At 47.0% G+C, this 25,686-nt stretch overlaps 1 protein-coding gene across 2 annotated transcripts in view; it reads left to right on the top strand.

Moving 5' to 3' along the window:
* The window catches only part of Plekha2 (pleckstrin homology domain containing A2), a 59,988-nt gene that overhangs the window by 1,337 nt on the left and 32,965 nt on the right, over positions 1–25,686 (top strand). For both annotated transcript variants that reach the window (XM_021219582.2, XM_029532137.1), the window contains exon 2: positions 11,372–11,535. In XM_021219582.2, the coding sequence (XP_021075241.1) occupies positions 11,395–11,535 (141 nt within the window). In that variant the 5' untranslated portion in view covers positions 11,372–11,394. The remainder of the gene's footprint in view (positions 1–11,371; positions 11,536–25,686) is intronic.

Genomic DNA, 25,686 nt, shown 5'->3' with positions numbered 1-25,686 from the left:
TTTAGGGAGTTGTCAGACTAGTGAAGGACCCTGGCTATGCAGAACATCAAACTGGAGCCCCTGGTATTTGGAGAAGCCAGAGGAGGATTTCTGAAGCATAATCAGTGGCCGTGGCAGAGTTTAGCTTTCCCTGGGTGCTGCCTGAGCCAGGGTTTTAAGAAGAGTAGAGTTTGTTGAGCAAATGAATGAAAGCCATCGCTGAGAAGAAACAGAAGAATGGTGGGGCCTCGGGTTGTGTCAGGCGACTTTTCTCTAGCTGTTGTCTTTAGACTGAGGAGGCTGTACCTGCAGATGTCTTTTTACAGATTACCGGTACCTTAGTGGAGTTTTAACTGGCTTACGTGGGAGCCTTGCTTACCTCTTAGCTGGCGAATTTCTACCGGAGATCAATTTGGGAACTGCCTGCCGTTTGGTGGAGAGATGGCACACCCCTCTCTTCCCTTAAGTTAGTGCTTGCTGCTTCTCCCCTGTGTGAAAGGAAGTAGGGCCTGCAACCTCGCGACCTTCCTCGTGTCATCCCTGTGACTGGAAGAGAACTCAGCTCTCTTTGCCGGATTGGGGTTTTATTGAGGGACACAATCCATCTGGGACACACACAGGGTTTGGTTGTGGGCTGCTGCTGAAGTGACTCTGCAAATGTGGGAAAGGGACAGCAGAATGGATCTCAAGATAGGGAGCTTGCCTTGCAAAGCCCACCTCTCCTGACCCCACCCCCTCCAGCCCCAGAGGGGGTAAGGGAGGGAGACGAGTATTAGCTGGTCCAGCAAACCCCAGGAGAGCAGTAATACTGCACTTCCTCCCAGTGTCCCTGTCTAGTGTGTGCCACCACACCAGACAGACCAAGGAGCAGGAACACGGCCATGTGTGCACTGCTGATACTTCCTTGATTATCTGTCGTGATACAGGTGCACATCTGGGCGATGTCCCTGTTGCCGGCTAGATGGCTCAGATTGAACTGGATATAGACTGCTTGTTGGATCTCAGAAAGCAAGGAGGCTTTCTTTATTCTGTTTCTTCCAGGGGGCCTTGGTTGCTAGGACTTTGGGCTGGGCCCAGCGCTCCCCCACCCTGTGAGATCTCTCCCCCATGAATAGTTTGGACGGTCTTACTTTCACTTTCTTGTCTGTCTTGGTTAAGCGGGATAGGACTCAGCCAATCTAATCTGCTAGGCTTTGGAGAGGAAGGAAGCAGAACAAACATTATTACAGTGTGACAGGCTGTGGGGAGAGAAAAACCCCTGCCCTGCCCTGCAGAAGCCCGTTACCAAGAGAAAGGATTGGCTAGACTGGGAAGATGGGCATCATCCTTTGGGGGAATTGTATCTGGAAGACCTTTGATCCAAATCTTGGCTCCCAGAATCTCTCAAAACACATGCTTTCCCATCCAACACACAGGTTTAAACAACCCCCTTTGCCTGGTGTTTAGTGGTTAGCAGTTAAGAATTTCCAACACGTTATTTATTTAAGTCGTCAGAGCGATTGTCTCTGTTGCAAACGAGGAAACAAGTCCAGGAAAGTCCAGCGGTTCGTCCATGTTTGGACCCAGGTTCTCTTTACTCTAAACCCATTAAAGCTTCCTGTGCCATGAGGATGGGTGATGCGGAGGTCGGCCAATTCTTTTTTAGTGGTCATGGATCTCTCTCTCTCTCTCTCTCTCTCTCTCTCTGCCTCTCTCTCTGCAAAAGTTTGAAAATACACATATTGATCCTTGTCACCTGCTAATCTAAGCCTCACCACACCCAGCCTTTCTTCCTTCCCTAAATCTAGAGACAGGGTTTGAACAGACACACGTAGGCTGTGGTGTACACTTTGCAGAAGGGCAGGCAAGAGAGGGGAAACGTGCCTTCCTTCTCATGTGCAGTCCCTGAGCAGCTGCCCAGAGGAAGTCCCCCTACCTCCCCCCCCCAAGTGAGCCCTGTTGCTTAGTGTCTCCTGAGTAGGGGGGCTTTCAGGTTCTGAGCTCTGTGGAGCTCAGCTTCTCCAGGCTATTTATATCCCAGATGTGGCTGCCTGCCTGCCTGCTCGCTCAAGGACCTTTCTGGGAAGGTGATCTGATGAGCCTTTATTTCTTGCCTGCGGCCCCTCCGACTGCATTTTCTCCCAACGTAGATGAAAGGAGAGGTCCAGAAGGTTTCGAATAGCTCATTGGTGTTGTCTTCTTTTGTCTTCCTTCCAATGTTCTTGTCCTTTAAATTTTTCTCCCTGACTATGTATCTTCCTCCTCCCCCAAATCCTGGGATCCAGAGGAGGTCAGGCTGTCTGAGGGTCAAAGTGGCAGCACTCTTTCTGAACCTCCCCATTCCTGAAGATGTTTGCATTCCTCACTCAGGCTTCCGCTGGGAACAGAGGGCCCGGGTCGGTACATTCCCTTCTCTTCAGGGTTACTCCTCCTCCATCCATCCACAGTTTGGAATTTGCTCTAGTGACCATTGCAGAATTCGAGGACACTGTGGCTGGATTCTGGAAACTCATGCCCCGACATTTCCCAGGCTCTGCCCTGTGGCCAGACTAAGGGATGATCTCCGGAGTGGCTATGCTATGTGCTTTTGTTTCCCCAGGGCTGTTAGCATTTTTTTTTTTTTTTTTTTTTTTTTTTTGAGGCTTTACCGATCTGTGGGCACAGATCTGTGGGCACACTGCATACGAAGGCGGCGTGACTGCAGCTCTTACCTCCACACCCAGGTCCTGTCTGAGACCTCTGAGGTCATTTCCTGTACACTTTCTTCTTATGAGTTTAGCAGATCCAGGTCAGAGTCTTCACTGCTGTGGCTGTGGCTGTTTCTCCAGATCTTCTGCTCTTGGAGGGCAACAAGGGGAGACAAATCCAGAACCACCATCTAAGCTCTTTCTAGAAAGTTCCTGTCTTATTATTAACATGAACTAATGTGAGAGAAATCTCTAAATATGAACAAAAAAGAATCTTAAAAAATGAATTTTCTTACTAAAACATTTTAAATGTGTTTACGTGTACGTGTCTGTGTGTATGTGTGTGTGTGTGCATGCCTGTGTGTGTGTGTGCATTCCCAAGTGTGTATATGTGTGTGCATGCCCAAATGTGTGTGTGTTTGTGTGAGCACGTGTGTGTGTGTGTGTGTGTGTGTGTGTGTGTGTGTGTGTGTGCATGTGCATGCCCAATGACAGCAGGAGAGGCTGTTGATGCCCTGTAGCTGGAGTTACAGATGGTTACAAGCTACCCTGTGTGGATGATAAGAACCAATCTCTGGTCTTTTGAAAGAACAGCAGGCACTGTTAACTGCTGAGCCATCTCTCCAGCCCCAAATAGATCATTTTGAACTGGAATTATATTATTCTGTAGATTTATCTCGTAAGATGGACAATACTGCTACAAGACCATACCTAATAGCCTATTAGTGCCAATTCCTATGGGCCAAGCTATCTATCTATCTATCTATCTATCTATCTATCTATCTATCTATCTATCTATCTATCTATCTGCTATACTATGGTGTCTGAGAGGCATTATCTCTCTGTTATAGGGAAGTTCCTTTTAAACTGTGTGTGTGTGTGTGTGTGTGTATACGTGTGCATGCGTGTGTATTTTAGGAAACTTCTTTAGTCCTGACCAGCTGCCTCTTGCATCATCTAATAACTCTATAGTTGTGTTTCTTTCAAGACAATGTTTCATGTAGCCCAGGCTGGCCTCAGACTCAGTAGAGGGTGACTTGGAATTTCTGATCTTCCTGCCTCTATGTCCTGAGTGCTGGGATTACAAATGTGCTCCTTCATGCCCGGTTCCTGTGGTGTAGGGTTGCATGGTAGGCATGCACTAAACCAACTGAGCGGCATCTCTAGCTCTCTGTAAAATTTTATTTAGAATGTTGAATTGTCTGTCCACCTTTTCTTTTACCTGTTCAGCTGAATATTTAATTAAAGATTTATTTATTTATTTATTTATATTTATTTATCTATTTATGTATATGAATGTTTTTGCTTGTGTGCCTGTGGGAACTACTAGGGTTATGTGTGCTGATGGATGGCAATGTGTCAAAGTTAGGGTTTCTATTGTTGTGAATAGACATCACGACCCTGGCAACCCTTATATGGGAAACCATTTAATTGAGGCTGGCTTACAGTTTCCTAGGTTTAGTTCAGAACTGAACATGATAGGACATGGTGGTGTGCAGGCAGACATGGTGCTGGAGAAGGAGCTGAGGTCTTGATCTCTAGGAAGCAGGAATCTGTGAGCCACACTGGCCATAGCTTGAGCATATGAGACATCAAAACCTGTCCCAACAGTGACACACTTTTTCCAACAAGACCACACCTAATAGTGCCACTTCCTATGGGCCAAGCATTCAAACACAGGAGTCCATGGGGCCATTCCTATTCAAACCACCATACCATGTCAGTGCTGGTAACCAAGTTCTTAACCACCAAGCAAGCTTTCCAGCCCCAGTTTATTTGATTTTAAAGTTAATTTGTCAGCCAGGTTGGCCCCAATCTCTGGCATCAGTCCTCAGTTTCCCTCGTAGGTAAGACTGCAGGGGCACTCATCATGCCCGGGCAGTTTTTATTTGATTATAGTTTTGGTTTTTTTGAGGCAAGGTCTCATGTAGCCCGGGCCGGCCTCAAGTTTACTATGTAGCTGAGGATGACCTTGGTTTTCCAGCCTCTACTTCCAAGTTCTGGGATGATAGACATGCACCATTATGCCTGATCATTTACTTTGTTAAATTATTATTGCAATGTGTGTGTGTGCATGCTATCTTATGTAGATGCATGTATGTGAGTGCCTGTATGGAGGTAAGAGGACAATCTCAGGCATCAGCATCCTTCAGGCGCCTTCCATCCTTCCATCTTGTGTCTGAGACTGGGTCTCTCGATGCCTAGAACTTCGCAGAGTAAGCCAGGCTAGCTGGTCAGTGCGCGTGTGGGCATCCCCCGTCTCCACTTCATCCAGGTTGTGATTGCAAGTGAGCAGCTCCACACCCAAATTTTTATCTGGTTCTCAGAATACCAACAGCAGGCCACCAGAAGGACAGCCATTTTTCCTTGTTAAAACTTTGGAAAGAGTCAGGGAGATTTTAATGTGGATCTTGAACTTAAGTACGTAACACTTGTGAAACAAGCACTGTTAACCACTAAGCCATTCCCTCAATTTTACCCATTTATCAACTCCACTTCCATATTTCATATGTGTGTATGTTACATGGGTGTGTTTCATGGGTGTGGGTCATGGGTGTGGGTTGCATGTGTATTTATTGGATGTGTGTGTGTGTGTGTGTGTGTATGTGTGTGTTGAATGTGTGTGTGTTGTATGGGTCATGAGTGTGTGTATGTGTTGGGTGTGTGTGTGTTACATGTGTGTATATTGGGTATGTATGTGTTGAATGTGTGTGTGTGTTGCACGGGTATGTGTGTAGACCAGAGGTCAACCTGAATGTTGTTCCTTGGATGCCATACATCTCAGATTTTTGTTTTGTTGTTGATTGGGGTGTGTGTTCATTTTTATGTTTTGTTACTTGCATGTTTGTCTGGGTGCCAGAAGTTTTCAATGGGTTTCTTCCCTATTATTCTCTACCTTATTATTTATTTATTTATTTATTTATTTTTGAGCTCCAGAGCTCAGAGCTTGCTAAGCAGGCTGGCCAGCAAGTCCCCAATATATGCTTGTCTGTCCCCAACCCCAGGGCTTGGGTTGCAGATGTGAGCTTCCACACAAGTTGTACATCAGTGCTGGGGTCCAAATCATACTTACGTAGCAAGTACTTTACCCACTGAGCCATCTTCCCAGCTCTACCCACTGAGCTATCTCTACAGCTGTACCCACTGAGCCAGCTCCCCAGCTCCACCTTCTGTTTTGAGACTGGGTCTCTTATAGGGACCTGGAGCTCACTAACTAGGTAGGTTGGCTGGGCAGGGAGCTGGGGCATGCCTGCACCTCTTCGCCATTGCTAGGACTAGAGGCTCACACCACCACATCCTACATTTTAAGGTTAGGAGATTGAGCTCATCTGCTCGCGCCATAAGGACTGTGCTGTCCAAGCCATTTCCCCAGCCTGCTCCCAATTGAACAAGGAAAACCCATTGTGCCTGTGGTAGCTTTTGAATCTTTTTGCTGTGAGTCAAGCCCAGTTTGGCCTGGACCTCATAGCAATCCTCCTGTCTCAGTTACCCAAATGCTGGGAGTGCAGTCGTGAGTCACCACACCTGACTTCCCTAGGGGCTCGTACGAGGCTTCCCAGTACCTCTCTTCAGAACAGTGGTCAGGTATGGATCAGATATTATAGCAAAGGCATAGATAGTCCTTAGTGTTTCCTTAGACCCAAGGACGTGGACTCTCCTAAGATGACTACAGAGTAAACCAGCTGGGGAAGAATGAGCCTCTAAGAGTCCCAACGTAAAGGGTGGAGGGAGAGTACCCTTTCAGCAGGTGCCTGGCTTTGGGTGATTAAGATGCTGATGTATTAGACTGGAGTCCATGAAGCTGGGAAAGCTTCAAGAGAGGTGCGTTTTAGCTGAGGTTGTGTTTCTGCACTACAGGGGCTGGAGAGGCTCAAATCCTGCTTCTGGGATTCCCCAGCTTTCTCCTCTAAATAAAGTAGTGCATATTTATTATAGAACATGTAGACAACTGTATACACGCACGTGTGCCCACACGTGCATATGCACATGAGAGCACACACACACACACACACACACACACACACACTTGTACATACACCTGCATGTGTGTCCACACCCACACATATAGATGGACACATATGTGCGCATGCATGCGCACACACACACAAACATGCACACATGCACATACACACACACACCACCCCAGAAGAAATTACTTGAGGGCAATGTTTTTTTGTTTGTTTGTTTGTTTGTTTTTAAAAAAAACAGTTGTTCAATATCTTTAATATACTTGAGTGTCTCCGAATTGAATTATTTATTACTTGATCATCTGGCTGTTTGGATTGTTTTCAACTATTTTGTTGCAAGTTTGAATGCAGTTTTCATCTTTCTGCTCCTGTCTGTTTATTTGGATAGAATCCTAAAACTAGAAATACTGGGTCAAAGAGCAGGAACATTTTTAGCTGCCTTGTTCTATACTGCCAAAATGCTTTTCAGAAAGGTCCCAGGTGTATAAAAATCCTAGGAGCTTCCACCCCGACCTGCCCAAGGGAGTGACATCTGTTTTGAGCTCAGCCTTCCTGGTGCCTCTGTCTACCCCTCCAGGGTGTGGTCTACTTTCTTAAGGCTCTGATTGATGCATCTGTCTCTATTAGGATGCAGGCTTATTAAAGTTCACCATTTCTGGGTTAGCCTATCGAGTGGTTGAAGAAATATTTTGGGGTAGGAGCCTCTGGAGGCCTCCTATAACAGGGTGAAATGGGTGGCCTCGGACTATCACAAGTGTGTCTCACTGCCGAGCAAGTCCTGGTCAGGAATTCCAGTTGAATGGCCAGTTAGCCTGCTTCATGCTGCTTGTTAGTCAGCAACCCAGGGAACTCACTTTCTCTAATTTTCACTTAAAACATTATTAAATTAATTAATTAATTAACCGATTCATTAATTAAATTTTAAATTCAGGATCTCACGATGTAGCCCTAGCTGGCCAGGAATGAACTACATAGCCCAGACTGGCCTTGAACTCACAGAGATCTGCCTGGTTCTGTCTCCCAACTCCTTGGATTAGAGGCATGTGCCATTTTTTCATGCTGATGTAAACTATATACCTTATTTCCATTTATTGCAATGCTAAGAACTTAAATGCTACAGAACATCTGGATCAGCATGGAATCCCCTGCTTAGGGAGGCCTCTTGGCTGCTCTGTAGGCTGAGACAGGCAGGTAGGTGGGGTTGAGGGATTGGGGGTGGGGGGGGGAGTGAGTGTGGATTGGTCAAACCACACTGACCAGTCGCCATACATTTCAAACTAGGAATAGTTCTCAAGTAGTGAGAACTTCGGCGCACGGAAGAGCACAGCCATTCATGGTGGTGTAGGCCCACGGTCACGCAGGCCTTCCATCCCAACAGAGGCAGGACAATCTCTGTGGAGTTAGATAACAACATGCTTTTCATAGTGAGCTTCAGCCCAGCCAAGTCTATGCAGTGAGACCCTCTCTTAAAAAAAGGTCTAATGATAGTAAGATGAGTTGATTATCAGTTGCAACAAAGATGTTTAGAGAGTGATTTTATAATGGGTCTCAATAATGCTAAATAATCACATAGCCTGTGTTCTAATCACATTACTCTTAAAAAAAAAAAAAAAGATCTATTTGCTTTTACTGTGTGTAGATGAAAGTGTGTTTTGTCTGCATGTATGTATGCACCATGTGGTGCCTGGAGCCTGGATAGTGGGAACTGCCATGTTGGAAAGCTAGAATAGCAAGAATTCTTAAGCATGGGCCATTTTTCTATTCCCCATATTATTATCTTTAACATGTCCTTTTTTCCATGTCAAAAATGGACATATGTGTGTGTATGTGTGTAAAACAGAAATAACACTTTGGTATTATGTATAATAGCAGAAAGTGGCTCTAGATCCACTTGTTTAGTACTAGAAAAATGATTAGGTAAGTCATATTGTAATCCATACATTAATGTACAGAAATCATTAAAAACAGTGTTGATGAGCAAGCGGAAGAGTTATAACAATGTTCTAGTGTCCAGCCACGGGCATCCTCCCACAGTCTTGGTGAGCTGTGTGAATCAGCTGCCTTGGGCATCCGGGGACTCCCTCCCCCCACCCCCCCACCTCCCCACCCCCCACCCCCACCCCAGTTTATTCTGGATGTTGTGTACAGAGCTCTGCTTCCGATCTTTCCTTCTGAAGCACGGAAGTCCCACCCAATGGATCCATGCGCATGGGCAGGCCCTCAGCAGAAGAGTTCTGGAGAAAGAAGCCCTTCCCCAGCCTCTAACTTGAGGGAGAAGCAGGAACTGGTAAATCCTGCAGGCTGAAAAGGGGAACTTTGAAAGCCGGCGTTCTTGGACATGACACTGACCGGCATGCCCTAAGCCAGTTGGCTTTGTTCACCCCGGCAGCCGAGGGTGTTCTCTTGGACGTTACACTGGATAGCAGGGCATCAGGCATACAATCCTAGCTCTAGGGAGGCTGAGGCAGGAGGATCATCAGGAGTTAGAGCCTGGGCTGATTTAGCCGAGCCAGGGCTGTACAGTGAGACCCTGTTTCAGATAAGAGCTGGGAGAGATCTCACTGGAGTAGCCAGAGCCCTGTGGCCTCTGGTGTTTCTTCTTCCAGAGCTACATGGGCATCTGTGGGTGGTGTCTCTCCTGTCCTCACCTAAAGTTTCTGTACCTTTCCATGCTCGGTGGCTTTGTCTTTCACAAGATCCCTGCTCCTTGAACAGGCCACATATACTCCCAGGCATTCATAGCCTCTCGGACCTTCTACCCATGACCCAGCGTGGGCTGGGCCAACTCCTGAAAGCATCTCCTAACACTTGGCTTTTTTATTTCTCTGAACTTAAACTTGTTCCACTTTGAGACTGGTGCTAGGGAACACTTCTAGAGTAGGTGATGTCACTTTGTGCACGGTGCCCCTCCTCCACCCCTCCATGGCCCCCACTTCTGCTATACAGTTAGCTTCCTTTTCAAAACCTCCTCTTCCTACTTTGGATCCCTTTCTCACCTCCTCTTCCGCTTCCTTTTTTTTTTTTTGCTATGGTGGACTGTTCTTAGCTGTTTGTCTGTCTACTTTATTCTTCCGATCTCTGCCCTCTTTATGAGTAGCCATGAGATCTGCAGATGTCCACAGCTTCTGTCCCTCTTTGGAATTGGCCAGCACATGCCTGAATCATGGGGTTCACTGGAATCTCTCTTTGGGGTATGTGTGTGTGTGTATGTGTGTGTGTGTGCAAGTATGTGACCCTTGTTTCTTGGTACACTGCAGGCTCATTGGAATGTTAGCGAACACCCCACCCCACCACCCATCACTTTTAGAGCAAGCCTGACCTGAAAATGCGTTCCCTGCTTCCTGGGACTTTGTCCTCACTGGGCTTGTAGTTTCTCTGAGTCTGTGTTGGGTCATAGGGCGCCTTCATCAGCCACCTCAAACTTTTGCTTGACTGCAGGGCTTCTGGGGCTGGGGCCATTGTAAGTCCTGCTCTGTTGAAGTGAGTCAGAGCTCAGTGGTTGGATGTTATCTGGCTTTGGAAGTCTGAAGGTGATATAGCCCTTTGTAACCCTGTGGGGCTTCTAACCTACTTCCTCATGGCCCATGAGTCCAGACCAGGCGCCTTGGCTTTTTCTCTCCTCTGAGGGCTCTGGGGCTCTCCCCTTTTCCTGTAGGCTCTTAGAGTACATTCTGGAGGGATGATGTAGCCAGGACCTGTGGCTATTCTCACATGGCCAGAGGCCCTGTTCTGGAGTGAGGGAAGGTGCTCCGGGCTTAGGACTTGCGATGGCTGCTTTCTGTTCCTTCCCAGCGTGGGTCTGAGATGAGTCAAGCCAGGTGAGGCTTAGCCAGGGATAAAGCTTGCTGCATCCTCTTCCTCACTAGCCCCCTTCCCTCTCCCACACGGGATGCTATGAGCAGAGCCCAGGATTATGCACGAAGCTGGTCTGTAGACTCCTTTGCTAGCTGTAGGAGTCGACTCAGGTTGTCATGGCGAAGTACCACAGCCTGAGAACTTGAACAGTGGAAAATGTATTTTCTTATGGTCCGGAGGCAAGAAGAACAAGATCAGGGATGCGTCAGGCCTTTCTCCTTCGCTAGAAGATGGGTTCTCCAGGAACCTATCACACAGTAGCATTTAGTCCCTGGGCACTCAGCTTCTTTATGTCTGAATTCTTGGATGTGTTTTATTTTTGTTTTTGTTTTTTGTTTTTGTTTTTGTTTTGTTTTGTTTGGGAGGGATCTTCTGAGAGAGTGTGTCTCCATGTGTGAAGTGAGTTACTATCACTTCCTGAGGCTTCTTAAAGAGTAGTAGCCAGGAAGTGCTTCACTCACAGCAGAAAAAAAAAAAAATCCTATAAGGGGTGGTACTGTGATTAGCCCCACGTCACAGGCATGGAAGCCTCGGTGCAGAAAGATTAAGAAGTAATGAGTGATGGCACAGGATACCGACTAAGTTGAGCCTCTTGAGACACGGGCACATAGTAGTGTATAAAGAAGCTAATATCCTCTAGGTCATTATGCTCAGCATACAGGAGGGCCTCAGGAAAACTAGCCGAGTGCATTCTAATGCATTTCAATGACTGTTCAGAGTTGGTAGAAGTTTCCAGGGTCCAGTAGGGTAGACATTTGGTGTCCAGGGAAGAAAGCTGGTGGCAAGGAACCTAGCATGTCACAGAGATGAGTCAAACCAGGGACAGGGGAGGCTCCTCCAGGCCCTCAGACCGAGCCTGTTTTCCCCTCCTTCTCACCTGTCTTTTTCCCTCCTGTGGTGCAGGGTGATGTGAAGAGAGCCCAGGAATGCCTTATGTGGATCGGCAGAACCGAATCTGTGGGTTTCTGGATATTGAAGACAATGAGAACAGTGGCAAATTCCTCCGGAGATACTTTATCCTGGATACCCAGGCCAACTGCCTCCTCTGGTACATGGACAATCCCCAGGTAAGAAGCCAGATGGGAAGGGGACAGGGCAGTTACCCTACCCTCTGTCACAGCTGGGAGGAGAGCAGGGCTTGGGTTTCTCTCAAGGGACCTACGTAAGGAGTAAGAGACCCTTCTGACCCACACCGGCATGTACGTCTGTGAGGAGAACTTTCTCCAAAGCTGGCGGGGGTGGGGGTGGGGTGGGGGTGGGGGAGGGTGCTCAGTAATGTGTGTGTTTAACAGGTACAAGAATCTTGATTTAATCCAGAATAGGGTGTGTTTGATGGGGGAAAGAAGAGAGAGGGAGAGGAGAGCTGAGGAGCAGATCTGGGGGAAGAGAGTCTCTTAGCCCTAGATCTGTGTTTTCCTTGTACATAGGAATTTAATACTTGGGGAAAGTCGGGCAGTCTTCCGGACCTGACTGGCTTCCTCTCACCTCCTTGGGGCTGTGGCCTAATGACTGCGCCTGCTCTTCCAGTCTGGGGCTCCTCCCTAGCAGAGAATGTGATCTGGTTCCCTGACCTGGACACTATTGGACTTCTTTGGTCTCCTGAATCAGGAAGTCATGGAGATTTTCGGTGGGCAATGACCTTCTTGGTCACGTGGCATAGCTTCCTCATGCCGCTGAGGAGTCCTGGAGATTGCAATCCAGCCCTAGGCAAGGAGAAGTGACTGCTTTATTATCTTGTGGAGACCAGGCACAAAGATGAGGAACCAAGTTCTCTCTCTCTCTCCCTCCCTCTCCCCTCCTCTCTGTCTCTGTCTCTCTCCCCTCCTTCTACTCTCTCTCCCTCTCTCTTTATTTCTTTTGAGACAGGGATTATTTATGTAGCCCTGGCTGTCCTGGAACACACAATGTAGATCAGGCTGGTCTCGAACTCGCAGAGATCTGCCTTCCTCTGCCTCCAGAGCCTTAGGATCAAAGCTGTGTGCCACCACGCCTATCTTGCCCAGTTTTACTGCTATGCCTTGGCAGAGGTCGGGTTTTGGTGACTGGTAATGATTAGTCTTCGCAAACTTAGAACTCTTTCTTTTTCCACCGAGTGCTGTCACGTCCCTCCTTCTTGTTGGTCCGCAGCTGTTTCATGGCTGTGAAGAATGGCATGCACCTGAACCGCATAGTTACAGAACATGGCTGTTCATGGATAGACATGCATGTCGGGGGAGGGGCTTGGGTCTGTTCAAAGGCTGAAGAGGAAAGTCTCAGTGTTAGGGATTGGCTATGTGTTTTAAGATGTGAGCTGGAGGGTCGACAAAATGGGTCAGTGGGTGAGAGTGCTCATTGTTAAACCTATGTATGACCTGAGTTAATTCCTCAGGATCCACATGGTGGAAGGAGAAGCAAGTCCGGCAAGTTGGTCTCTGAATACCACACGCTTTGTACATGTTTGTAAACATCCCCCCCACCATGTTCCCCACACCACATGCATGCAAACAAAAACCAATGTTTTTTTTTTTAAAAAGACGTGATGTGGGCTGGAGAGATGGATGGCTCAGTGGTTAAAAGCACTGACTGCTTTTCCAGAGGTCCTGAGTTCAATTCCCAGCAACCACACTGGTGATTCACAACCATCTGTAGTGGGATCCGACGCCCTCTTCTGGTGTGTCTGAAGATAGCGACAGTGTACTCATGTAAATAAAATAAATCTCTTTAAAAAAAAAAAAAAAGACATGATGTAGGAAAAGCCATGTGAATCCCCTAGTCATAACCCGCATACTAACCTGTTGTGGGTCTTCGCTGCTTGTGTTTGGGGTTTGAGAGCTGAATGAAAATATTATAGACGCAGAAAACATGTAGAGGGGGGTCATGTGCTGTGAACCGCCCGCTCCAGGAAGAATGGGACCCTCCAAACCACCTCGCTCACATCTCACCCCATGTCTCTGATAAGGCAGCTGTGGACTTGTGCTTAGCGCTGAACATCTGGACTCGATTGACCCTTTGCACAGAGAGCCTGCTGTGTCCTCTCACCGTCCTCGAGTCTTGCTCCACCTTCTGGCTTGCTTGTCACTTTCCTGAGGACTTTCATCCTGATTCACTGACTTTACGCTGTCCCCTGTGTTTGTGCTGTCCTGAACCAAGACTCACTTTCTTGGGAAGCCCTGCCCTGCTGCTGGCAAGTCCTGATTTATACCTATCAACCAACCTGCCTTTTGTTTACATATGTGTATGTGTGTGTGTGGGGCATGTATATATGTATGTTCATGTGTGTGTGGTAGAGGGTTGGGGGAAGATGTGTGAATTTGGAGGCCAGACTTCGATGCCACTTTTTCTTGATTGCTCTCCACCTTGTATACTGGGGTAGAGTCTCGTGCTTGAACCCAGAGCTCAGTCATTTTGCTAGACTAACTAGTCTACCTGCCTTCGAGAACCCCTGTTTCTGCCTCCAGGGTACTTGCTTACAGGCAGCTAGTATGCATGCCTAGCATTTACACAGGTCCTGGGAATCTGAACTTTGGTCCTCAGGTTTGGGTGGCAAGTGTTATACCCACTGAGCTAGCCACCCAACTGGACCTTTGTTCATACTCTGAGCCACAGAGAATCTTGCTGTCAATCAAGGGGTGTCAACCATGATGTCCTCATCTTGGGTCTTGAATATTGCCAGCTGTTAGGATTCCCTTCATTGTAACCCACCCTCTGTCTTGATTGTCTCATGGACCTGGAACCTGGGTTCACCAGCAATACCTTGCCTGTCTACTTTCCTGGCTCTTGGGACTGCCCCTGTCCCAGTGTCCACCCTGCGCGCACACACACCCTATGCCCAGTGTTATAAGCTTGTCGATCTGACTCCCATCCCTCTGCCATTGCTACTCACAATAAGCCGGCTATCTTGAGATGGCTTTGCGAGGAAGAAAAGCCTGTAAATGAAGTTTCTGGTTAAGCAAGAGAAGGGGAGGATACAGCTGGGAGGTGGCAGAGCTCACATGCTCTAGATGAGCGGCATGTCTGGGGTTGGATGAACGTGTACTCCACGCATCAGTGAATGCATAGGAGACTGAGAGGGAGGGGCAGTAGATGAAGTTACCTGAGAACCGCCTTAGAGAGGGAGGGGCTTCATGTTGCTCTCCTGGGAGTAGGAACAGAATTCAAACCCAGGATAAGCTACAGCCTGGGGCTCTCTGGGGATGTTGGCCTGGAGAGCCACAAGAACAAGGGCACAGTTTGAGGGCCTTGTAGTATCACCCAGCCTTGACAATCTGGCCATGGGATGCAATGTCTTTCTTTTATAGGGAAAGGGGGATTCTTGGTATTAGAATGATTTAGCTAGCATTAACAAATAAGTTTTCGGAACCCAGGAGTCTGATCACCTCCTGTTTGAATGCCTGCCTATCTTGTCTTGATGAGCCTGTCTCAACTCTGCCACTGTTACCTCCATTGCTGTTGCCGTCGACCTCAGTCTCTGTTTCCTGAGGGCTCGCTGGACACCAGACATCCTGCATGGTGCTTTGTGCATCTCAGTAAATCCCCTGTCCAATCGTGAGCCCTTGGGACCGACATTCCTTAGTTCAGTGTTGAGCAGGCTGGAAATGTGGCTGCGGTAAAGCTGATGTCCTTGATAGTCTTCTCTCTCTCTCCTTCTGAGAGTTTGCTGGCTCCTGGAAGATGGTGGGGAAGGCGAGTTCAACAATGTCTCTGCTTCTAGGAAGTCTCCAGTTGAAGACATAGAAATGACATGCACGACCAACCCCTCAAAGCTGTAGTAATGTTAAGCCATCCCAACAAGACATCACCCCATTCATTGCTGGTGCCAGCACCTGGATACCAGGGTTTGGGTTGGAGGAGAAGCTGTAGTTTTTCATTTCTGCTGCTTCTTGAGGAAGGCAGAACACTAGGAGGTGGAGTCTCATATGGAAACTTCTCAGGTCTGATAGGCAGGAAGGAGATCAAGGCTGCAATCTTGGCCCATCTTCTCAGGTGACTGGTGTTTTAAGCAAGTCCTTTCTATTCTGAAACTTAGTGACGTTACCTAACATGTATGTAGACAATTCTTATTTAAAGAGATGCTTCCTCGAAGTGATGGGGGCAGCCTGGCTGAGAAAGGAGGAAGTTCCCCAGGGCTGTGGTCCTCAGGTGGGAGTCAGAAGGGAAGACTTAGCCTGGCCTCCAGGGAGCTCTCAGAGAGTTAGGCTTCCGAGTTGACTGGCTCACGTATGTCTGTGCTGACTACCGATGACCACAGCTCTGCAAACGCAGTCAGAATGGCTTCTAAGGACCCAGGGCCAGTCCTCTAAGCACAGTGGAGGGAACACAGGAGGCTGGCCACAGCATCTGATGGGGGGGGGGGGGAGACCTGAGGAAGAGGGATCCGAACACAAGAGGGCCTAGCTGCAGCTTTGAATGGCAGTGTTTTAAATCAATGCGAGGTAAGGAGTTAAGGTTTCAACCACAGATATCGGTGGCACTAAACTAAGGGTGAAATCCAATAGCTAAAACGGAGTTTGCTAAGTGGAAAGTACCAGTGTTATTGATTAGACCACTGAATTGGCTGATTTCTTTAAAAATCCAGTATGCTGGTAATATGAAGCAAGCAAACCAAAAATTCCTTTGTTATTGCAGTTAATCATCTTTAGCATCTTTAGGAAGTTAGCATATTTATAAACTCATAATAGCATACTGTCAACTCTAGGTACAGAATAACAGTATAGATTTTACAGTATAAAAATCCAGTCATCTTGCAAACAAGCAATAGTGTTTTGTTTTGTTTTGTTGACTTGATGTTTTCAATGCTGGGGGTTGAACCTTGGCTCTCGTGCATGTTAGGTGAGTGTTCTTCCACGGAATACCTTTTAGTTATTTTGAGACAAGATCTTGTTAGATTGCCCAGGCAGGACCGAATTTGTGTTTCTCTTGCCTTAGGCTCCTGAGTTGAGCTGCTGGATTATAGGCATGCACTAGTGTATCACCGTGCTTGGCTGGCCCATGGTTCTTGAAACACTGCCCAAATTTCCTTCAAGTCATGATACTTGCAGAGGTGTGCGTGTGTGTGTGCGTGTGTGTGTGCGTGTGTGTGTGTGTGTGAATGCGTGAGTACATGTGTGCTATATGTTGTATATGTGTGTAAATGTGTGAGTGCATGCGTGTTATATGTTGTGTGTGTGTGTGCGTGCGTGTGTATGTGCGTGTGTGTGTGTGTGTGTGTGTGTGTGTGTGTGTGTGTGTGTTAGTAGTGCTGGAAATTAAACCAGGACTTGGCAGATGTTGGGTAAATACTGTACCACTGAGCTACACTCGGGCCTTGGCAGTTTTCCTTTTAACTGAGTGTTGGTCCCTATCACGATGGAGAAGATAGAGCACTTATGGGACTGCTCTACTCTGTAGCGACCTGTGGATGATGACCTGGATTTCGGCTGCTCAGCCACACTGGTGTTCAGCACTGCCAGCACCCACCCACAGGGTTAATTGCAAGACCACATTGTATGGCTCTGAATAAGAGTAAACCAAAGCAGGGACACGGTATGACATTTGATGGTGGCTTTTGTCAGGATTCCTCAGTAGAGTGTAATTTTTCTCCTTGTCCAAAAAAATTTTTTTTTCAATATACTGCTTTTACACAAGCCAACATGTGAATTATGGATCATTATAATATCCTGAAAGATTGCATCTCTCCTAGCAAATCTGCAAGCCCAGTGAAAGACATTTGTTTTGTTTAAAAACAACCAACCAACCAATGACTGAAAGCAGGTCTTTTCTTTGGCCAGGCAAAGAACACAATGTTCACAGCAAGATTACTGGTCTCATTTCAGTGGGAAGGCTACAGAGTGAGGGGAAGAGTGCATTAAGATGTCCCTTATAATGTTATGATATATAATGGCATTGTCACCCTAAAGGCAGAGTGAAAACAGTTAAGAGCGATGCTTTTTAAAGCGAGACTTCCTTTGGAAAAGTTTGGGCTCTATCAGTACTTTAATGGCTTCTGCATCGTTGGCTTCAGCCTGTGCAAATGCCAAGAACCAGGAAGTAACTTCATTGAAAATGGGCAATGCCTTCACCTGGTGCAAATTTAGTGTAGAAAAGAGGAGATAATGGCAACATCTCTGCCTCCTGCCCCTGGCCCCCAGCTACAGCCTCTTAGCAGGCAGCAACAGGACAGCTCTCTCCAGTGTCTACTTACCAATCCCACACATGGACAGGCATCTTGTAACCTTCAACTCTTTCCCAATTGGTTTGGGAAAGTCTTTTCTTTTTAATAGTCTTAAATTTTCGTTTTTTTTTTAAAAAAAATCTTAGTTTGTGTTTTTTTGTTTTTTGAAAGATAGATGGACTTTCTGTGGTTGATCACTGACTATATATGTGCCTTAGTTACTTTCCTATTGCTATAACACAATGATTAAGGCAACTTAGAGAAGGAAGGGTTTATTGCAACTCAAGGTTCCAGAGGGCTAGAGTTCATGACCATTATGGTCAGGATTATGGCAGCAGGCAGGCAGGCAGACATGATACTGGAGGAATTTCTGAAAGCATAAATGTTGAGCCAACAGCTATGATGGAGAGAGGAAGGGAGGGGATGGAGAGAGGAAGGGAAGGGATGGAGAGAGGGAGACAGAGACAGGGGGGAGAGAGAATAAAAATGAATGAACATGAACTGGGCCTGGGGTGGGCTTTTGAAACCTCAAGGCCAACCCCCAGCAATGCATCTCCTCCAACAAGGCCATGCCTCCCAATCCTGTTTGGTCCCAAACAGTTCTACTGACTGGGGACCAAGCATTTAAATATATGTGTCTATAGGGGTCATCCCCATTGAAACCACTATACTTCACTCCTTGGCTCTCATGGGCTTATGGACACAACCATAGTCATCATAGTAAAATGTTTTTAGTTCAGCTTCAAAAGTCCCCAGTCTTTCAGTCTCGAGACTGTTTAAAGTCCAACGACTCTTTGGAGACTCAAGGCAATTTCATAACTATAAACCCCTGTAAAATCAAAAGGCTAATTACTTCCTTCTAACATACATTGGTGCAGAGTATCCTTTACCATTCCAAAATAGAGGAACACGAAAATAGGAAATGCTGGACCAAAACAAGATTTAAAAACCCAGCAGGGGCAACTTCAGATCCCATAGTTCTATGTCTGATGTCAAAGGGCTTGGTTGACTTCTTCCCTGTCAGCTTCAGGCACCATAACACACTTCCCTCTGCTGGGCTGGTGCCACTCCCTGGCTGTAGGTCTCCTTGGTGGACATCCCATCTCTCTGGCAGACATCCCGTGGCTCTGGTAATCTCCAAGAACTTGAGGTCCCCGACTCGGTCCAGGCTTTACTTTTGTAGCTGTGTGTGGCATGGTGAATGGTGGGAACCGAGGAGGGACAGGGCTCCTGGCTGGGTGAGGGAGGAGAAGGATAGACCTGGGGGCTAACTGTAAGAGTGACAAAGACTCACCAAAAGTGTCACACCTGCTTTGGCATAGCAGTATTCATGGGTGGGCCTCTTCATAGTCTAGGTTTATAAAGTCATACGCTTTTGTGGCTCTGGGAGCTTGAGCCCAGTGTTTTGTACATGTTAAGCAGGTACTCTATCCCGAGTCTCTTCTCTAGTTTGCTAGAAAGTTATATTAATAAGCCAAGAAAATTATAATGGGATGATGAATCATAAGTTTATATATTTTAGAAGCCATAAGCATTTAAAAAGCATTTATATATTATGTATGTATGCACGTGACAATGCCCATGTTATTGTGTGCCTGTGGAGGCCAGAAAACAGTTGTGGGAGTTGGTACTCCCTTTCCTCCATATGGGTTCAAGGGATGGAACTCAGGTTACCAAACTCAGCCAAAAAAAAACCCCAAGCTTTTAAAGTATATGTTCATGCCTCATTTAAATTTCAAATCAATCAAACAGTACGTAGAATTATACGTCTCCATATGTAATTCAAATTGATAAGCACAGGGTTATAGCTAAGCGATGGTGATCTTAGGGAGCCAGAGGTCATTGTTCTCTTAGGAAGGAGGAGCCATGGTGTTATAGAGGTTTTGGTATGCTATTTACATTAGACAAATTTAAGAAAGAAATGTAACAAAGACCTTGTTAAGTGGGTCAGTGGTGGCTCACGTGCTTAGTGCCAGCACTCGGGAGGCAGAGGCAGGCAGAACTCTGAGTTGGCAGAGTGAGTTCCAGGATAACCAGGACTGTTAAAGAGAAACACTGTCTCAAAAACAAACAAACAGACAAAAACAAAGACCCTGTCAAGCTTAGAAGTGTGAGGAGTCGGTGAGTCCTCCTGACACAGGCAGTGAGAGTCTATCAGCATGGAGCTCTGTAGTACTGGGCATGCTCCAGTGAGCCTGACTTAGGTTTCTCTTCTGTTAAATACAGAAGTATTGTTACGTAGTATGTTCAGGGATGGCTTGAGACATCTGTAATGTTTTGGGGCCAGGAAAGTAAGAGGTGCTTAATAAATATTAGTTAACTGCAAGCAGCACGTTATCTGCCAGCTCTTCTCCAGATGTCTGGTGAGTGCTTCTGAATTTACTTCATTTAGTTTCTTTGTGCTAATGAATTCTTTAGTGCGGCAGGTAGTTATAAGCTGGGAGAGCTGTCCCTGTTAGGAGACAGTAGGGGCAAAACTCTTAAACTCAAGCATCCCTGTGCTGCAGTTTGCCAACTCTTAAATGATGGTTAAAAGAGACTGAAAGTCACTATAGGTCAATGCCTTGTTCCTTCAGCTCAGCTTTTAAACAGGACACACTGTAGTTATTTTCTCTTTGTTTAAAACCCACACATTTCCCCCTCAGGGATAATTTGTGTAGCTAGTTGTATTTAAAAATAAACAATACATTTTGTGTGCTTATAATAAAACATTTCATATCTGGTCGACTAGAGAAAGGCTACAGAGCCACTGAGATATGGAAGATGGGAGGGGTGCGGGCGAGAAGAGGAAGGGGAAATGACATTGAGTTTCAGGCAACCTCCGAGGAAGCTGGGTTAAAGAAAGAGATGAAGGAGCTTTAGAGCCATTGAGGTTACCGATGGCCTCAGACTCACCTATTTCTAGGCATTTAAGAAGCTCAGGTAGAGATCAGTTTTGAGAGAGGGGTACAAGGGATATGGAAGCCAACAGGCTTACACAGAAGAGCCCCATCCTGTCTAAGAAGGCACTGGCACAGTCAGTCAAGACGAGAGACTCCCCGGAGTGTTAAGCCTGCTCTTCGTCCTATGACATTGATGGCCCACCAGGGCATGGTTAAAAATACGTATTTGGAACCAGAGAATGGGAAAAGCAGTCATGGGCATCACGTGGGCCAACAAGTTTTTAACAGGAAGTGGATCTACAGGGTAGAGGTAAAGGACTGCCCAGGGTAGCTGGTGCCTGGGAGAGCTGGTTTATATTTAGCCACTCTCTCATTCCAGGAGGGCTGGGGAACGCAGGTCTGGGCAGCTTACTCTTTTGCCATCCTGCCACAGGTGCTCCTTTGCGAGCCTGGACGGTCTTGGCTTTGTCGTTGAAAGCCCACGAGCAGCCATGTGGGCTCACGCCCTGGGTATGAGATTGCTACTTGGATTCTCTTTCCTTCTCCTACTGGCAGGCAGCAGCAGTTACTGATGCCTGGTGGGCTTCTTGCTGCTGGCTGGGCACCCTTCCTCCTCCCTTCCCACCCCTCAACCCCTGCTCTTTTGGAGCTTGGCACCCAACAGCCAGTTGGACTAGTTCCTGCCCTGCCCAGCTTGGGCAAGTCTCTAAGGCCCTGCTTAGTGTAACTTTGTTTCTATTCTTGTATTTACCTTTCATTGATAATCAACTCGTAGATAATTGTCTCCGTGTGTGTGTGTGTGTGTGTGTGTGTGTGTGTGTGTGTGTGTGTGTGGCCTGGCATGAAGGAAAGTACCACAAAACATCTGGCAATCTGGAAGGGCTGGTTTTGAAATCTGGCCTGACTTGCCATCTGTTTGACCTTGGGCCAGTTGCCTAGCCTGCTGGATCTTTGACTTCTGTATCTGAGAAATGGGACTGTGGAGGTAAGGTGGCATTACGAAGCACTTAGCAGCGTGTACGGTACACTAGTCCCTCAGTCTTACCTGTCTCTGCCTTGTTTCCCATGTCGCGCTCTGCCAAAGTGCTAGGTTGTTGCTGGGATGACAAGCTCTGTTCTCCCTGGGCTTCCTGCTGAAACCACCCAGGGGATCATGGTAGCCGAAGAGCTGTCAGTGTTGCTGATAGGGTCAACATCCTACCGACTGATGAATCTTCAGTTGGATCTTCTGGCCATTTCTATGCGCTCTGTTACTTGTGCTAGGAAATGGGAAATGGAGTGAAGTTCTCCACTTCAGCATGGAGGGCTGCTGTTTCTGCAGAAGGACTTAAGGTAGAGACATCGGCTTCGTGGGCCACTCTATTCTTTCTTGGTCATGGGAGAGGATAAACCAAATATTTCCCAGTCTTTTGAGATCCTTGCTGGCTGAAGAGACCTTGAGTAAAATTCGAGGTGTTGGCAGGACCTTTTTAAAGTCCCCTCTTAGTGCACAGACACCTGTCCTGTTCCAGAAAATTCACTTGTCTAAGAAGCGTAAAGGCTGCTCTTAATTATGGACCTCACGAAGGGTGGTTGACAGCTACCTGGTGCTGGGCTGGGGTTTCCTTCCCACCCAACCCTCTCCCCGGCCTCGACCTTGAGGACTGCTGCTTCTGTGCTCCTGTTTCCTCTCTAAGGACTGCATCGGATTGGATTGTCATACCCCACGATGTAAAATGATTATGTGTCAATTAAAAAAAAAAAAACTTCCCCGAGTGATTAATATACACTGCCTTCTAGAAGTGTAAGTCCCACATTTAAAAGTGTGAGAGTGGCTGTATAGCTCACTGTTAAATTATGTGCTGGGCACTCATGAAGGAACTAGCTTCCATCCCTAGCACTCAAATAAGTAGTAAATAAGGTATATTTTACTGTCCTTCCTGTGTGGGGGCCCTAACTGCTCAGTGCTATGATGGCATCCTGCCTTGGCCTTGCCTCTTGAGTGCTGGGACTATTAGACACCTGCTGTGGTGGTTTGAATAGGTTCGGCCCCCATTGATTTATTGGTATGTTTGAATGCTTGGCCATAGGAAGTAGCCCTATGAGGAGGTGTGCCCTTGCTGGAGGAGGTGTGGCCTTGCTGGAGGAGGTGTGGACTTGCTGGAGGAGGTGTGGACTTGCTGGAGGCATCAGTGTGGAGGTGGCCTTAGAGGTGGGCTTTGAGGGCTTTTGGGGTCCACCCAGTGTAGAGTCTACTCTCCTCTTGGCTGCCTGTGAAAAATAAGTCTCATTCGGCTACCTTTGGATCAAGATGTAGAACTCTCAGCTTTTCCTCCAGTATCATGTCTACCTGGACGCTGCCCTGCTTCCCACCGTGATGACAATGGACTGAATCTCTCAACGTGTAAGCCGGCCCCAATGAAATGTTGTCCTTTATAAGAGTTGCCTTGGTCATGGGCTCTCTTCACAGCTCTAAAACCCTAACTAGCGTCATGAGATGCCTTCACCTTGATATTCCTAGTCATGTCCTCAGTAAGCTTAGATATAGTATAGTGAGCGCAGTAAGAACAGACTTGATTCATAGGGGAATACACAGCAACACAGCTTCTAGAGGGCAGATCCTGCCCATTTCTCAGCTAAACTTAGGTCCATTTAGGGATCACTGGGAGTGTTTTGAAATGTGTGTCTTCTAACCCATCCCATTTGATTTAGACTCTACATTTTGAGGGTGAAGCTTGAGCCAGAATTTTCCTAAGTGAGTCTTCCAGGGGTTTGAGTCTGTCTCAACATCCCAGGATCTGTCTATGAGGTGAGAGACAGGAGCTTGTAGCCGGCTGGAGTCAGTGAAGGCTTCAGCAGAATCCCGAGTTTATCCTTCCATCTCTGGACACAACGCCGTGGCTCCTCCCTCCACCCTGGCACTTGATGTTTTCTGGGTCCTGATTCCTGGGTTCCTTGCGCTGGCACCTGGCTGCTCAGGCATTTTTGTGCAACCTTGTTTAATGAGGAAATGTCTGCCTGGGACTGTCTGTGTGCCACCGTGACAATCGATGAGTTCTTGCCAATGGCAGCGAGGTGTTGCCATTAAGCTTGTAGATCCAATAAGTGGAGCAGATACGGAGACTAACTTTGGATGAAGCCTCGGGATTCTTAGGTATGTTTCTCCCAGTGTTACCCTTGGATGGGTAGGAGGTGGTGGGCAAACAGCTTTTCAGACATTTGCCATGTTTTCCTGGCCTCCTGGGATGGAGAGAGCATTTATCTGGGCCTCAGAGCAGAAAGGACGAGTAGACACGAGATTCCCCCACCCTCATCCCCAGGGTAACTCGCAGGCAGCACTGTCAATGCAAGTGGGAGGAAGCTTTCACAGCTACAGCAGAGGGCTAACGTCCTTGAAATCTGACCTACCCGTCATTACTTGTGGCTTAGAGTCTAAGTTGCTCCCCCACCCAACTTCACTCATAATTCAAGATGGGGCTCCAGAGGCTCCTGAGATGTGGTTTGGGGTGAGGGAGAGTAGCTATTTAAGAGTAGCCCTGGACCCTGGTGTTTGCATCTTGTAATTAGCTCGGTTGAGGGGCCAGTGGCTGGCTGTTCTATGCTATGCTCACCCTGTTTTTCAGGCAATTCTCCCGGCCACCATCTGGCATGGTTTATCGGCTGTATTTTATAGGAAAGGCCTTGTGTTGCGGGAAATATTAAAAAATAAACACACCAACTTTTAGCACGGGGTGGGGAGCCAGGCCACGCTCTCAGGCTCTTGCTCCGCCTCCCTGTCCAATCACAGACCTCCTCTGCATTAATGTAATTGGACAGGGAAGGTCTTGTGTGCAGTCAGTAGGGTTAATATTACAGTGAAATCCCAGTTTCTCAGGCTTTTGCAATGAGAGTGGACTGCTCCAAGAAGACCTGGAAGCCTTTAGCTCCACACGTCCCCGCATCTCCAGGCCACAGAAAGGTTAGGGAGACAAAGGCTTGCCTCTGCTCCCCAGAGTCGTTCATGGCCCCTCAGGCTCTCGCTCCTTACTCTCAGAGAGTGGTGGCTCCGTGTGGCTTTTGCTTTGGGGGAATGACAGAACCGATCTTTCTTAACACAATAGGGATTTCCTTCAATGAGTTTTTAGAAGTCATGATAAAGTTTAGGCAGTGCATAAATAAGTGCCACTCTGCACGCTCAAGGGTAGGTAGCTCTTATTCATTTATTTTTGCGGAACTTGGGGTGATAGGCGTGCTCAGGAAATGTTCTACCACTGAACTACACTCTCAGTCCCTCAAAGGCGTTTTCTCAGACTTCATATTTCACGTGTAAATTATGGCAATGGAGTCTTTTTTTAGGTCTGTTGCTGAGATTCAGGGCTCCTTATAAACAGGAAACTGGACAAACTGAATTTACTTCGAAGGTGTAAGTTAAATTTGGGTAACAGGCTAGAGTGATCTCCCCACATCTAAGACATTTCTTTTTTAAAATTTTCTTTTAATAAAAAAAAAATATTTTAGGTATATGGCGTTTTGCCTGCATGTATATCTGTGTGCCATGTGCACCTGGTGCCTGTGAAATTATAGAAGGGCATCAGAGCCCCTGGAACTGGAGTTACAGACAGTTGTGAGCCACCATGTAGGTACTAGGAGTCAAACTGGGTCCTCTGTAAGAGCAGCAAGTGCTCTTAACCCCTGGACCATCTCTCCAGCTAAGATATTTCTTAAGGGAGTCTTCTAGAATGGTAGACCACGTCTCTGTTAATCCTTAGGTAAATTTACTAACTTTTCTTATCCAAGATTTTGCTCTTTTCATTGCTTAGAGATGGCCCCATGGAGTGGGGGCTTCCGCTGTTCTCCTGGAGGGTCATGGCGTGAGTTTTGGAGCTGCAGGCTCAGGTTGTGGGAGCAGGTCCTCAATGGACTCCCAGCCCATGGGAATGGGTTCTCCATAGACTCTCAGGCTATAGGAACAGGTTCTCAATAGATTCCCAGGGCTGGAGAGAGGGCTCAGTGGTTAAAAGCACTGACTACTCTTCCAGAGGTCCTGAGTTCAATTCCCAGCAACCACATGGTGGCTCACAACTGTCTGTAATGGGATCTGATGCCCTCTTCTGTTGTGTCTGAAGACAACTACAGTGTATTCATAGACATAAAATAAACTAGGAAAGGGGATAGCATTTGAAATGTAAATGAAGAAAATATCTAATAAAAATAAAAATAAATAAATAAAAAGAATAGTTTTTTTTTTT

Source organism: Mus pahari, chromosome 19 (assembly GCF_900095145.1).
Source record: "Mus pahari chromosome 19, PAHARI_EIJ_v1.1, whole genome shotgun sequence".
NCBI lineage: Eukaryota > Metazoa > Chordata > Mammalia > Rodentia > Muridae > Mus > Mus pahari.
This window is presented reverse-complemented; position numbering and strand designations above follow the sequence as displayed.